Source organism: Vigna unguiculata, chromosome 9 (genome assembly GCF_037176805.1).
Source record: "Vigna unguiculata cultivar grain cowpea cultivar isolate G323 ecotype 2 chromosome 9, ASM3717680v1, whole genome shotgun sequence".
In the NCBI taxonomy this organism is placed as follows: Eukaryota; Viridiplantae; Streptophyta; class Magnoliopsida; order Fabales; family Fabaceae; genus Vigna; species Vigna unguiculata.
In genome coordinates, this window is record NC_140800.1 from 31918493 (window position 1) to 31934659 (window position 16167).

A 16167-nucleotide genomic window follows, 5' to 3' on the forward strand; every position below is an offset into this window, starting at 1 on the left:
ATTGATATTTGTTACTAAAAATGACTTATAAAATTAAGTATTGAAATTTATATTAAAGTTAACGATAAAAGTCATCAATAACATATTTAAGTTTTGTTACATTGATATTTGTTATACTCATGAATAACAAACTTTTGGTAAATTTGTTATTCATGACTTTTATCATTAACTTTAATATAATTTTCAATACTTAATTTAATAAGTCATTTTTAATAACAAATATAAATAGAACATTTATATAAATAATAAATTTGGTCTTAAAAGAGACACAATATTTATCTATTTTGTAAAAAAATATTCAGATAAAATTGAAAAAAATAAATATATGTGGGTAAAAATTTTAAAAAAATTAAAAAAACCAGATGCTGACACGTGACACGTTAACTGCGTTTGTAAAAACTTAACAAATGTATTACATTGATGTATTATTTTGAAATTTTGGAACCAAACTGGGTATATTCGGAGTAATTAAGCATAAAACAAATTCTTACAAAATTGTTTTTTTCTTTTTGTAAACATTTTATCGGTTTTAAAACATTTTTATTCCAAAACGTTTCAGTTCATTTTTACTACTAATTCAAACTCAGCCATAAGTACTGACCCATAAAACATCATAAGGTTTACTACTAATATTAATGTACAAGTTCATCCCAACGGAGAAATCAATCTGTCCCTATAAACTATTACTATTCCGACCAATGCAGAACAAGAACAGAACTGCTTAGCATCCCAACCAATTATTTGTTCCTACGAGGTTTGAGACCAGCAACTAATTCTATATTCTCCCACATTTATAACTGTTAAAAGAAAAAAAAAAGTTAAAAATTGACTATAATTTTAAAGCTATTATACTAGAACATGGCCACATATTACAACTCTGCAAATCCATGTTAACAAGGTCAATCCATCTTCTGGGGAGATTCCTCTTTCCTCTCACTTGCCACCTTAGGGAATACCATAACAGTTTTTTGAGATAATGAAACACCACAATCTTCTTTCTTACTCTTTGTTGGCAAACCTTGTCCCTTCAGTGATTGTGGATACTTGAAAGTTCCAAACTCCATATTTTTCAGGGTAGACGATGGGAAACTCTTACCTTGCTTGGTCAACTTTGCAGACTCTGATGGGACAGTCTTCACTGAAGATCGAAGAAGAGGAAAATCTTTCTTTGAGAGCTCAAACGACTTTGTCTTCCCATCCTTGTGTGTCTCAGAACAAACCTTTGGAAGAAGGGGAAAATCTTCTTTTGAGAGCTCAAAAGGCTGCGAATTGCTACCAATATCCGTCACAGTATGAACATTTTCCAATGGAGTAGAGTCTCGGGCTTGTGTTAGTGATCTACCCTTGCGAACGCATGGAAGAAGGGGGGACAAATCTGCACTTGAGAGCTCAGACAACATCGAATTACCACCCTTGTCTGTCTTAGAACATGCCTTTGCTAATGGAGCAGACGCTTGTGCTTGTTTTGGAAGTTTAGCCTTGGGAATGCCTGGAAGAAGAGGGAAGTCTTCTTTTGTGAACTCAAACGGCGTTGAATCAGCATTCAAATTTATCTCAGAATGAACCTCTACTGTAGGAGGTGATCTTGGATATTCATTGTTCTTTACAATGGGAATTTTCCTTGGCCTGTTCTCATTTGCGCGTATATCCCAGTAGGAGTTATAGTTCTGCAAGATTCAACCATTTTAGGATCATATACTATATACTGTATACTGTGTGCTATCATAATATAAATAGATTGGGTTTGATAAAAAACACAACATACCAAGTCAGGTATATATGTGCCTGTTCCTCGGGATTTTACTACTTCATCAATGGTGTAAGCTGGATGATACAGTGTCTGTGCTGGGATGTATACATTGCTACCACTTTGATAAATCATGCTCCAGTTTTGCTGTGATGTCAGGAAATCACCTTCGCTCCAGTTTTGCTGGGTTGATGGGGCAAGCATGTCATCGTGAGAAGGTGAAGATGGAGAATTGGAATGCACAGTTGTTACTGGCATGGAATTATTGGGATATAGCTGATCATATTGTGAGTCAAAACAGTAACTGGCATAGTCTCCATCCAGAACAGACCCTTCAGATCTTCCAGTACCAAATGGACAAACAGGAACATCAACATCTGCCCTTTCTCCTTTCCCATTCCTTTCCAAAGTACAGAAGAAAAACTTCTCAAGTGCTGAACCCATGTTTCCTCCTGGAAGTGTGAGGACCTGCTTCAGCCTTCTAGCACCATAGGAAAGAGCTAATCTTATTCGATGTAAATTGGCTGCAAATAACCATTACAAATTTCAAACGCCATGTATACGTATGAAGTATTAAAGGTATAAAGAAAATGAAGTACAAAACATGATGAACTTTAGCCATTGATGCTTAAGTGGGCAAAATTACCATAGTTGACACAACGACCAACGTTGTTATCATTTCTAAGAGGATCCAAGATGTTCATGAGCTTAACGGGAAATTCAGGAGTCACTGTCTCAGATGCTCTTATGCTAGAAGAGCACATATCCCTGAAGTTTTTGAGAAACTCTTTCTGGAGCAAGAATCCACTCTGTTCACATTCTGGTGTTTCTGCAGCAACCAAGTTGGGATACATCAAGGACTGAACAATAAAAATACATTGCATCGCAACTTAACACTTACCAAGAATTTCTGGAAGCGAGGATAAGGCTTTTGGACCCCATATACTAGCATAATTGTGGTCCCAGTCAAATGAGCCGTAGTAGTCCAAGAATATGTATAGAACCTGCTAATAGCGGCGATTCAGTGGTTTTATTCTTCAGGTAGATTTAACTACAAATGCTGAAAGGGTCCTAAGAATGTTATTGATGGAAGACATGACTCACCTCTAGAGGACCACGCAGTGACGAATGAAAACGATTGATGATATACAAGACCAATATTTCTATCGCATACGTTGATAACAGTCCATGGTGTGCACCAAGAATTCGGCTTTCATAATAGCACCAAGCTTTGATTAAGATGATACTGCGTTTGAAAAGATGGTTCTTTCCCACAAGCTGGTCAACCTAAAAATTTATTTCCAACAAGAAAATTTAGCAGAACCAAAATAGAAACTGAATGAAAAATATAATTTCAATCAGAAATAGATGAACTATGGAGGAAGAGATAGAATTGGCAACACTTGTATCAAGAAAATGGAAAGGGACTGAGTAAATAAGACATTAACTTAAAATGGAGACAGATTTTTTAAGGTGTTCTCTACATGATCATTCACACAGTTTTTGACTCTGCAGGACCTCGGAAACATATCTAAGAATGTATAGCACACACACACTGTAGTAGAAGGAGAAGCCAAGCAGGTATGTAAAAACGTAACAGGAAAATGAGTTCAAAATGTCTACATGACATCTGAAACATCTAAAAGTGCAGTACCAATATATTAAATGATAAATTTGATATAAATGATAGTTCTAACACTACATATATTTTCATAAGCACAACTAAGACTAATCACAGATAAATGTATACTTAACTAACAAGTATTTTTTGGTTACACTTAACTATCAGAGAACACCCAATTAGGTGCAAATATTATTGAAATCAAATACCTGGTCCAAAAATTTTATAGTATAGAATCCAATCATCTGGTTGAAAGAGATATCAACTGGTATATTTTTCACCGTACATTTCACAAGCTGGACCTGCAGCTCATCATCAAAACATAAACAGGAAGTCCATGAAGTTGACAGATATCCTTTGACAAAAAAATTGTAAAACACTCCTGTCTAATCATGTCAAACACATAAACATATTCATTTTGAAAAAAAAAAAAACAAAACAGGAAGATAATGATAACAGTTGAAATAGAAAATTTTGTTTCTAAACCTGTGCAGGTATATGTTGTATGTCTTTTATTTGGTATTCAGGGTCATCTTCTTTTTCAAGTATACTGCACACTGTTATGGCCAAATCCTCCTCTGTATCTTCGCGACTAAGTGCTGTTAAGTCAATATCTCCATCAGGAAGGTAGGTTTTTAGTGGAACAGAACCGAATGCCAAGACCTGTAGGAGGTCCACAAAGAGGTAAAAAATTCATTTACAATCACTTCTGTAGTGGCATAAAATAATTAAGTGAACTTTCTATTTGCAGCAAAAAGCTTTCAAAGTTTAAAGTGACAATCAAGGTTTAAAAATATTCTGTAAATTTGATCTTGAATTGGAAAAGTTTTATTATCTGCATATCTAAAATCATATTTGAATGTAGCTGCTCTTAAAAGGAAAGTATACATATAGAAAAAGGAAAAGGGTTTTGCACCAATAATTTCTAAACAGAAATCAAAGAACATTCATAGCAGCATACATCAAAAACGGATCTAATTATCTGCAGATCATTTATAAAGCAGCAAACATTCAAGAGCAGACAACTAATTATGAGAGGAAGAAAGCAACTTCAGTAAACGAAGAAAAGACCAAATGTAGAAAACCAATGCCACAAAATAAAAAAAAATTATAAACATGATTATTAGATTCTAACATGTGCTCCATAGTAATCTCCTATCAGCTTCCGAACATAATCAATAACATCCTTTCTGTTCTCCTCAGATAATACATTTGGTTCAATTATCCATAGTATCTCTTGGGCCCTCTCTTCAGCCATCTTCCAAATTTCCTCATCAATTGATAACAGCTGGCTAGGTGGGGATGGTAGCAAATTTTCTTTCTTATCATCCATAGCTGCAGATATTATAACTCAGATCTCCAGCAAAATAAAAACCTAGACAACAACACAAACACAACATCTAGGCAATTAACTTCAGTGATTGCATGTAAAACAGAAAATTGGTCCATAAAACTAATATCTTCTTATAGGAGAACTGCATTCCTGAAAACCTAGACAATTAGGCAAATTGCATTTTGGTGAATCTAGGATTAAATATTGCGCATTTGTACCTAGTTATATTTAAAATAAACAAGCCAATGTTGCAGGATAATAATTGTTAACTGAAGACATATTTTGCATTTAGGTTCCTTACTAAATTTTTGAAGCACTTTGTCTTCGTATATATCAGCCACTGCTTTTGAGACACTAACAAAATTTTCAGGGCTAATGTTGTGTAGAAAACTTTAACCAATTCATTTCAAGAGCTTCACATCTGGCCATGCAAATCTATCAAATCATCATCAGTTCATAAACATTTGATATTCATTTATCCTAAGGAACAATAACAACAACCAAGTCTCATTTCCTTAGGCAAAGGTTGGCAGCATGGATAAAACAAGATGTAACAGCATGCAACAGTTCACAAACAAGACACAGATAACTGATTATCCACAGAAAATCAAATTCAGCACACGTATTCAAAGGAAGAACACAAGAAATTAACACCAGAAGATCAGTTCCTTTTGCAGAAAACGTTCAAGAACTCAACAATTCAGTCACAGGAGGATCGTGAAGAATGTACATTGAACAAAGATGGACAAAAAACGGATGACTCAAGAAAATAGTACTTTTGAGTCACAGAATACCTCAATAATTATCACCCACACCAACAGAGGTTAAAGGGAAACGAAATTTATTACAGAAACTGAAGAAAGTTTATAGCTTTTGCCTCGAATGCAGCATGGTCACAAGCTCTGAACCTCATTTCCAACGTTCACACCAGTTAAAATTCTAAAGAAACTCCCACCCTGTCAGTCACTGACACAGTGGTCCATGACGTTAGAAGCTGCTAACTCTGCTGTTCTAGGAAACGTGATCTTCGCTCTTTATATATACAAAAAAAAATATAGTAAATAAAAAATAAAACCACTTGTATTTGACAAGCAAAGTCTGGACTCGATCCGTTATTGCCACACAAGCATCATTTCTCAGGGTCTTAATTTTTCATCACTTGACTTAAGACCATTTGGACTGTTACATTTCTTTCAAGCGTAATCTTCGACATGTTATTTATTCTTTCTTCTCCTTGTCAAACTCTTTCGTCACCTCGCTTGTATTTTCCAAATAACTCCTTCTCTGGTATTAAGTGCGACAGCGCTAAAGTTCCCGTCTTTCCGCAGAAAACCCGCGAGAGGAGTTACCTCATTGAAAGGGGTTTGGAGTTTAGCCCAGGAGATGCGTTTTTTCGCGAGGAAAGTGCCACCGGCCGAGACCTCGGCGTTTTGGCCGCTTCTTTACACAAGAGGGGTAACGGAAGATTGCGCGTTCTGGACGCATTGTGTGGATGTGGAATTCGGTCACTTCGGTACTTGGCCGAGGCTGGAGCGGACTTTGTTGCGGCAAATGATGGGAATGAGAATTATGGAAGCACCATTGTAGAGAATTTGTCGAGAGTTTCCTCCGAAGAGGAGGGGAGATGGGTGGTTACTCATTTGGAAGCTAATAGGGTTATGACTGATTATTATTTGCAGAAGAGTTTATTTGATTTTATTGATGTTGATTCTTTTGGGAGTGACTCTTCGTTCTTGAGGTCTGCCATTAGTACTTTGAAATTCGGTGGCTTGCTCTATGTTACTTCCACTGATGGCTTCTCATCTGGTGGCCACCGTCCTCATCAGTAAGAATCCTTTTCATTCTTTTGCTCTGTGTTTATATATGGTCACTAAGTGATTGTTTATTTGCATGTTCTGTTGTAATGGATTTAGATTAGATCCCCCAAGTGGTTAATTAATTTTCTACTTTTCCGCAGTTCTTTAGCTGCATATGGAGCTTATGTGCGCCCTATGCCGTATTCGAACGAGATTGGTTTGCGAATGCTTATAGGTGGGGTTACCAGGGAGGCTGCAGTTTTGGGGTATCATATCACACCCTTGTTTTCTTACTATGCTTTTCATGGACCTGTTTTTCGAGTCTTGCTCAGATTGAATCGTGGAAAGATTCATGACACTAGGTATTGTATCATTGTGTCTGCGTTAACCTTAGCTTTTCTTTTCTTTTGTGTGTGTGTGTGTTCTCGTTTAATTGCTATGTTTTTTACTCTTGTATTTACTACTTTTGTGACTCTTATAGGCATTATGGTTACATTGGTTACTGCCAGCAATGTGGAAATTCCCATGAGTTTTCTTGGGATCAACTTGGTCAGATAAGTTGCTCGTGCAGCGTGCCACAGGTATGGTCTTGTTTGTTTGAGACTTCACCATTGAGGTTTGTTCATATTTGTGAGTTTAACTTGGGCTGTCAAGGAACATTGTCAGAAAATCCTTCTCAGAATTATATGATATTTTATTTATCTCTATTTTTTAGTCTCAAACTCCTATTTAAACAGTTACTGCATAAGGAATAATCAATTCTGAGTGTTTTCGTTTCTTTTTCCTTCTTTTGAAAAGTAATTTATAATGTAATAGAGCTAAGATGTAACCCCCTCCCTTTTGGATTCCTTTATTATTCACACATGTTAAGGAATGGGTTATGGAACAGGAATGAGGAAAACCATTCAAACTTTGTTGTGTTGTGTGGTTTATATTTTCTGGAGATCAAATTGCAGAAAAATGTTACTTCATATGAGTGCATAAATTATTTCCTGTTTTAATTTGCTTTTCAGGTTTCAAACTCCCTTGTGGTATCAGGGCCTCTTTGGACGGGACCTCTTCATGATGGTGCCTATCTTATGGACATGCTAAATCTGGCCAAGCAGTGGGGATGGATAGGCTGTGATGGTAAAGACAACCTTGAAAAGCTTATAAGAGTGATGATGGATGAAAGTGACCCCAAGTTGCCATTTGGGTACATCAAGTTGGATGAGGTGCTTCTTATTCAAATTATATCTTTGTTGCAATGTAAAATCATGTTAGCTACTCTGTTAGAAGAATGGCTTATACTGGTTTTTGTGTGTTTATGCAGATGGCTAGCCGTGCAAAAATCAATTCTCCACCTTTGAAGGCATTGATGAGCGCCATGCACCAGGTACTCTTAACTTATCTAGAAAAAATAATGATAACTGTGTACTTTATTGAGTATATAATGTTTGGAAGATTTTTCTTAGCCACAAATTTAGTTCAGATCTTTCTCAAAATTGCTGAAACATTATTATTGATCAATGATGCTTAAATAGATAGTCTTTTTACTTATATTGATTCAAATATGACTAATTAAACTTCTATGTTAAGCCATGACATCATTTACGGCTTAACAATGTTCACATCACAGGTCAACACGCCCCCTTTAGGCAAATGCCCAAAACTTTACTTATTCAGTAAAACTGATTGGCTTCCTGGTGTATGGTTTACCAAAATATAAAACGAAAGGGTTTTACCTTTTATTATGTATCATGAGTATATTCTTTCCCTTATTGGATTTTTTTTATAGGAAAAAGATGCATTAAAAGAGGTTAAAAGCTAAAAAGTTTAACACACTCTTTAATCTCTTTCAATACTTAACAACATATCAAAATCAATGTCTGTTTGATAACTTTCTTTGGTTAGATGAGATAATGAGATCATACATTGTTCATGCTGACTCCAAATAGAGCTCCAGAAACCAGATAGTTACTAAGAAGTTTTTAATGTTGTTTACTGCAGAAGGGTTATGCTGCCAGCAGGTCTCACATTGCAACAAATGCAATCAAGACAAATTGCCCCATGACAGAATGCATCAAGATTGCCAAAGAACTACTGCAGGTTTCTGTCACTTAATTTAAGGGCTGAAAGTCCTCTGGTTGTAAACCAGACAAGCATATTACAGTCACAAGCAATGATGCTTGGTAAATGTCAGGAAATTAGAAGTGATGGTCATATCCACTTTCACATTAAATTTTGCAAATGTAACCTAATAATAGAATTATGGAAATGCCTTTATGGTTATTTGATGATTATTTCTTATCAACGGATAATGTTCAAAATTTGCAAAAATAATAATGTGCACTACAACAAAAGCATGGATTGGCGTTGCAGTAAAATGCACGCGAACATTTCAAATAGTCACCTGATGTGAGATCACAAATTATTTCAAATGGCCACAAAACAGAATTTCAAATCATACCAAACTAAATTCATATCCAACCACAACATATTTTAGATTACAATGCAAATATATGTTTCTAAATAGGAAAACACTTAATCCAAAAAACTACTAATATAATTTAAGTCTTGTCTTATAATTGAAATTGGAATAGAATGAAATTTCATTATCCAAATGTACATTTTATTGATAAATATTACATGAAATAAGAACAAAAAAGGTAGATTGCTTTGGGCAGAACAACATAGTGACCGGTGAGTTGAAATAGCCACAAAAGTAATGAAAATAATTAGAATAAACACAATAGACGAGATGTAAATATAGAATCCAAATTGTTACCAAAATTATCTAAATAAGAAATAATTTATCTTACACTACAGGTAAACTTCAAGAAAGTGGCTTGTCATCACAGTCTTCAGCATAATAAGGGTGAACCTGACTTGTACTTGTTGAAGTGTCACGAACATTTGGGTCCCTCATCATTGTGAATTGTTGTTGGATCAATCTCAGTGTGTTCTTCACTTGTGTGTACTTATGAATTGCCACATCAGGCAATTCTTTTGCTTTCTTAAACTCTTGACGCAATCATTCATCTTAGCACAATAGTTAGTCTAGTAAATGATAACAACTAATAAGGAGGGTTAAGTGAGGGATGACACTTTGTGGCAGATGTTGGAAGCCAAGTCCACAGTTCCATAAACTTTACCTTTACTATTGCCTCTAGCGGCATCCTTCCAACATTGAGTCTTTGTTGCTGCACTTATTTACTAGAGTTCAGAAGTTGATCCTTCAAAATTGTCTGCTTGGATGACCCTCAATCGCTCATGGTAGTTTTGCTAATAAATATTAGAAGTTGTAATAGTTAGGAATTAATATTAAAGAAATAAGTAAAGTAACTAAATTATAATAATAACTTACATAAGCCTCACATGAACGACCATCTACCAACCCACCGTTCTTGGTGTGAGTGGTGAGAAATAGTTTATCTGACTTAACCAATTATAATGGAAACTATAACGGGTTATGGTGGAAATATTGCGGTAAAAGAAATATAATACCACCACATATAATTTTATGAAAAAAGTAATGATATTATGTTTAAAAATTGAATTACTAATAAAATCATATCAAAACACCACAAATTTAAAGTTCAAAACATAAAATAACAAGAAATCATAAAATAAATGTATTGAGTTTCTTTCTAATCATCATATTCTTCTTCAATTCCAACATAATTGTCTTCAATGTCATCATCCAGTGGGGCATATCCCTCATTTTCCCCTCCTGAGAGACTCTTGTCAAAGTTAAGTAATTTTTCAAACTCGGAATCAGAGCTATCATGCAATTCATTTTGAACCTGACATTGAGTCTTTTCTTTACTCTTCTTAGTTTGTGTTGGAGTTGGAGTTGAACCTGGACCTTTCTTAGAAGCATGTGAAGATCCAATAACAATACCACCACTTGATGGTTGCTTCCTTTAATTAGTTGTTTGTCTCCTCGTATAAACTACTAGTTCTCCAATACCTGAAGCTTCATAAACAGTTGACCAATTAAGAGTGGGATCATCCTCAAAAACCAACTCATTACCCCTTCTTCATTATTACTTTCATCATGAACTTCTCCCACTAACCACTCATTACATTCATTAATGTCATTCATAGAATAGGGTCTATTTTCATCCCTAATATCATATCTTTGAGCAAGTTGTTATTTATACTTTATGTAAACCAAATCATGCAACCTTTTGTGGTCCAACCTATTCCTTTTCTTTGAATGAATCTGCATTATGAATAAGTAATATGTGAATTAATTTCTTTCTAAACTCTACAAATAAGATAATAATGAAATGATTCATGTCTTATTACTTGCTCAAAAACACTCAAATTCCGCTCATATCCCGATGAACTACATGTTAAACTTAAAATCTTGATTGCTAGCTTTTGTAAGTTGGGAGTTGCATGACCATAATTCTTCCACCATTGAGCTACGCAAGCAAAGAAAGTAACTTAGAATGTAACCATTATATATTAGCGCAATTTAAAAAGTGTTTAAGTGTCTCACCTGGGGTTGTGGTTTTCCTTGATTCTTTAGCAAAATCATCACCAAAGAGTCCATTTGCAATCTTATAAAGAGGCAACTCAGTTAAAAATTTTTGTTGCACGTCTTTACTTGGCACTAACCTCCTGATGCAATCATATAATCCATTTGTAACTTCCAAATCATATTCGATGTTTGGGTTGGAATAAATAACTCTGGGTTCAAAAAGTGACCAATAACATGCAATGGGCGATGAAGTTGGCATGTCCATCTATTATCAATAATTATTAATCTATCATTGTATTTACTTTCATCCTCGTTGAATGACTTCACTATTATTTCATTGGCTTTCTCCATTGCTTCATATATATAACCATAGCTGTTTTTCTTTCCCATCCACTAAACGAAGCACATGAGCAAAAGGAGCCATGACTTTGAGAGTAAATACTACTTGATTCCAAAATGAAGGCATAAGAACAATTTTTGTAGCCTCCCTCCCCTTGGCTTCCTTAAATAGCTTGTTATTGCTCCATTCATCAGAAGCGAACATCTTTCTCAAACTTCCCTTATCTTGATGCAACCTTTGTAATGATAAATAGGAGGTAGCAAACCTTGTAACAACATGTCTTACTAATTCCCTCTTATTTGTAAATTGTCTCAACAAACTCAAGGTACTAGAATGGCTATAGATAAAGCCAACAAGACTAATTCCTCTTTGAATTGTCTTCTTTATAGAAGGAAGTTTTCTGATATCTTCAAGCATCAAATCTATACAATGGACAGCACAAGGAGTCCAATAGAGATGGGGTCTTTTCTCTTCTAACAACTTACCAGCCAACACATAATTGCTCCCATTATCTGTTATAACTTAAACAACATTTTCTTCTCCAATTTCCTCCACAAGGGAATCAAGCATCTAAAATAATTTTTCTCTTGTCTTCACAAAGTTTGAACCATCAATGGACTTGACAAACATTGTCCCTGTAGGGGAGCTAACCAAAAAGTTAATCAAGCATCGTTACTTTCGGTCAGTCCATGCATCTGACATAATAGAGCAACCATGTTTGCTCCACTGCAATTTATGATCTTGCAACAACTTTTCAGTGTAATCAACTTCCTTGTTGAGAAGTGGAACTCTGATTTCATAATAACTAGGCGCGGGTAAATTGGGTCCATAAGCACCTATGGCATCAATCATATCTTGAAAAGTTTTCAATTTCACAAGGTTGAATGGCAAGCCTGCTTGGTACCAGAATCGAACCAAGGCCTTTAAATTTTTGTCACATGCCTCTTTGATGTTAGCTTGCCTTAGTTTTTCCTTTTTTTTCTCTTCTTTATCGCAGTGGCTGGATTTCTGCAGAACATATCCATTGGTCCTTTCCTTCCACCGCTATTTCTCCCTTTATCATTGCTAGCCGTGGAAATTTCAACTTCATCTTCAATCTCATGGTTATCATTGGTTGCATTATATCTAGGATTGATAGAGGAGCTATCTATTTTTTCTTTATATAATTTTCAAAGTTCTTCTCTCACATTTTTTGGAGTCTTGGTGCAAGCAGCAACATTGCCCTTCTTTGCCATTAAATGTTCTTTTGCGCTAGTAACTCCTCCTTTCATAACTTTCCCACAATAATTACAAACAGTTGTATTTAAATTTGATTCATCCATTGAATGACAATGTTTCCAACCGGAGTCACTTCTATGAGATGTTCTTGAAGTATCTTAATCATTGGCCATTATTGTGACTAGAAACAAGTATATTTTTTGCAAAATAATTATAGTTAAAGTAGAAAAAAAATAAAAAAAAAATAGACTTGGCGGCGGCAGCGGTAGTCGGTGGTGGTGGTTAACGGTAGTGGTGGTTAACGGTAGTGGCTAGCGGTGGTCAGTGGTGGGAACCAGCAGCGATAGTGGCTGACTGTGACAGCAGGTGCAGTTACAGCAGATGCAAATGGTCTGGTGCAGTAACGTGAAGAATGTGGTTTGATTTCCTTAAAATATAAAAAACTTAAGGTGAAAGGAAAGTTTACTACTGTGTGGTTGTGTGGCTGTTGCAGTAATTTGGTAAAAACAATAAAATAGGATAAAAGAAGATCAGCATGTTCACAATGTTTAAATAAACACTTTAGTGGGCCAGGCCCAATGACCACGAGAGAGGTGAATTAAATTAGGGTTTCTAATCTTCTTTCTTCCGCTTCTCTCACTCACCATGCAGAGGTGTCGTTCTGCATATTTCTTCTCCTATACTCTCAAGATCTCATTTTTTTGTTTTTCCATTCTGATTTTTTCGCCTCAGCCGCAATGCCACCACCACCAGCCATGTTAAAAGTGGCCGCCATGGGCCGTCATCGAAAATCTGATTTGCCTCCGCCTTATTGTGGCAGCATGCCGGAAAACCATTACCGGTTTCTGCCATGGTGCTGCCATGATCGATATTTAACAACACTAGACTTAGCAGGTTGACTATATTTACGTTCCTAAAAGAAGTTGTATATTTAAGAACAATATATCTTAAAAAATGAATCCAATAACATGTAATAAAGTGTACATAATTTATAAAGTATACTTATTAGGCCCATTGCTATGTCTAAGTGAGATTTGGGTCAATAAGTAGCAATTCACGCTCTCGAATCAGAGCCCTTTTTGTTCTTCCAGAGCGAAAATGTGATCCCAGAGTTCTTGTATCCGCTTTACTAGGACCTCCTCCTCGATAGATCCCAGAAGGCAACCAGGGTTTACTCTTGCTAGAGCTTTGTGTTCTCTACATGAATAATTGCTTGCTAAAATTTGAAAAAACCATCCAGTGCAACAGTCCACCTCTACCTAAAGACCAATTCACTTTATTTTGGGATGATCTTTCTTTGGACGTCTCAAAATCCCAATATTTCAAAATTTCGCTCGATGCTTCATATCCAGTCTAGGTACATTTGGTTCGTTTCACCCTTTCTTTGGAAAACATATCACAAAGGCATTTTTAACTTTTGACTTGTACGCCATTTGGGTTACTGACCAAATTGGTGTACATAATTCATGTTGCACATGAAATTATGAGCCAACATACATAGTCCAAGACTTGTTCAAAATTGGTTTCCTAGCATCAATTGAACTTTGATTTAGGAAGTAGTTTCGTTGTTATCGAACTAATTCTCACATTAGATTAGAATTGATATTATATATATTAAACAAGACACTAAAAGCAAATTATAATCATTCAGAGTGCAACAGTACAATATCACAATATAATTAGAGTACAATATCAAAAATATACAATTATAATCAAAGTACACACATTATTATAATAAAATTAAAATTATCCTTAAAATATAGACAAAGATAAACTATCTTTAGAGAAAAGACAACTAACAAAATCAGATTCCCCAATTTTATTCATAGGGGTTCTTTCTTTTAGTTTGTAATAATATTTTTTTTAGTAACTATATAACTCTTTCATTAATCTTAAACAATTATACCAATATTTATATTTATATTTTACGATTTTATTTAATGGACATAATATATCCCTCCGAATGAAAAAATGATACTAGTTTTATTTGTTTGTAAAAATATAATCAATTGGTTTAATTCAATTTTCAATTATAGTTATTTTTTTTTTTTGGAGGGAGGATGTTAAATTAAATTTGTATATAGTGGCATTTATTTTGAGAAATTTGTTAGAGTAGGTTAGGGTTTGTTAAAAGTAATCCTTCTGTGGTTACCTTCTGCTAGATCAAAACCTATTTAAGATAGGTTTCCTTTCTCTTATAAAAATATCTCTTTCTCTTGTAAATACACAAGTTTTTAGTTCTGCTTTCAATCAATGAACAAAGGTTTTCAGATCTTACATGTTTGCCTCAACCAATCTTCGATTCTAGCTCTTCTCTTCTCGCTACAGTGAATCTCCTGCACTATTCCACCTGGTTTCATGGAGGGAAACCCCAACCCTAGGGTTCTTCTTGAGCCTCTGCCAAACCCTGGCATTAGAGTAGGTTCATGACCTGTCCTGCTTTCCGCTGCTTTTTCTTTTCCCTTCTTGTAATCTTGCTACTTTCTTGAACAATGGCAGATAACAGTGACAAAGATCAAGATTCTACACTGAAAAAGGTAGCATATCTGATTTGAAATCCTTGCAGTCCCTATTACTTGCATCCAGGAGAAAATCATGGTTTAGTTCTTGTTAGTCAGCTGCTCATTGAGACAAATTACTTTTCTTGGAGTCGAAGTTTGAAATGTGGTCTTGTCTCCACAAACAAAATCAAATTCGTGGATAGCAGTATCAAGGTTCCTAATAGGGAAGATCCCATGTATGATGCATGGGAAAAAGCCAACATGACGGTTCTGTCTTGGATCACCAAGACTTTATCTCCACACATAGTTAAGAGTGTGATTTACGTTGAGAGTGCCAAGGATTTTGGGATGAGTTAAAAGAGAGATTTTCTAAGGGAGATTACTTCAAAATTTCTGACCTATTGCAAGAAATCTACTCTATTCATCAAGGTGAAAAGAACATAACTTGGTTTTTCACAAATTTGAAAATTTTGTGGGAAGAATTCACTACAAAAAGAATTATTATTCAGTGGAGGTTTTTTTTCGATCTATGGAGGTTTTCACCCTCTGCGGGGAGTTTTTTAAACCTCCACAGTTAGAGTTGCCACAAGCTATTTGTGGAGGTTTTGAGTAACTCCTAGTATCCAAGTTATATTCAAGAGGTTATGTTGTGGAGGGTTTTAACCTCTTCTATTACGGTCTATTATTTTTTGGAGCATTTATAATTTATTAATTAATGAAATTTTCTTTATAATAATAAATAAATAAAATATGTAAATTTGTAAAGTACACAAAAATTAACCAAAATTAATTTTATTGATGATTTGATAAAGTATTAACAATTACAATGTAAATATATAAAAAATACATAATGTTGAAAAAAGAAAATACATAATGTCATAAATATAAAAACTCTGAGTTTAGAGTTTAAAGCTACTCAAACAAAGATTAATCTATTGATCCCTTCGTTGTTCTGCTTCCTAGTCCTATGTCAATTCTTTCTCAAAAAGAGAAAGATAGCTCTTTGAATAGGGCTTAGATTATTAAGTGATAAATATTTCTGGAGATGATCAGAGAGTATTTCTAGAAACCAATGGCAACAATTTCTTATGTTGTTGGAAAGAGGTTCGACAACACAAACGCGACTGAAATCAAAATGGA

At 34.9% G+C, this 16167-nt stretch overlaps 2 protein-coding genes and 1 pseudogene across 2 annotated transcripts; 1 reads left to right on the forward strand and 2 right to left on the reverse strand.

Moving 5' to 3' along the window:
• Window positions 1–610: 610 nt before the first annotated feature.
• Window positions 611–5670, reverse strand: LOC114162511 (uncharacterized). The gene is made up of 8 exons (XM_028046429.2): window positions 4504–5670; window positions 3855–4031; window positions 3578–3670; window positions 2852–3034; window positions 2649–2751; window positions 2394–2576; window positions 1766–2271; window positions 611–1667 (listed from the first exon to the last, which is right to left on the reverse strand). Exons 1-8 carry the CDS (start codon window positions 4699–4701, stop codon window positions 900–902), a joined length of 2211 nt encoding a protein of 736 aa, XP_027902230.1. The 5' UTR covers window positions 4702–5670; the 3' UTR covers window positions 611–899.
• A 110-nt stretch (window positions 5671–5780) lies between these two features.
• LOC114162512 (N2,N2-dimethylguanosine tRNA methyltransferase) lies at window positions 5781–8790 on the forward strand. Its single transcript, XM_028046430.2, has 6 exons — window positions 5781–6526; window positions 6659–6859; window positions 6979–7078; window positions 7511–7711; window positions 7810–7872; window positions 8487–8790. The coding sequence occupies exons 1-6, from the start codon at window positions 5913–5915 to the stop codon at window positions 8598–8600; spliced, it is 1293 nt and encodes a 430-aa protein (XP_027902231.1). The 5' UTR covers window positions 5781–5912; the 3' UTR covers window positions 8601–8790.
• A 1336-nt stretch (window positions 8791–10126) lies between these two features.
• On the reverse strand, window positions 10127–12339 carry LOC146883901 (uncharacterized; annotated as a pseudogene).
• Window positions 12340–16167: the final 3828 nt, after the last annotated feature.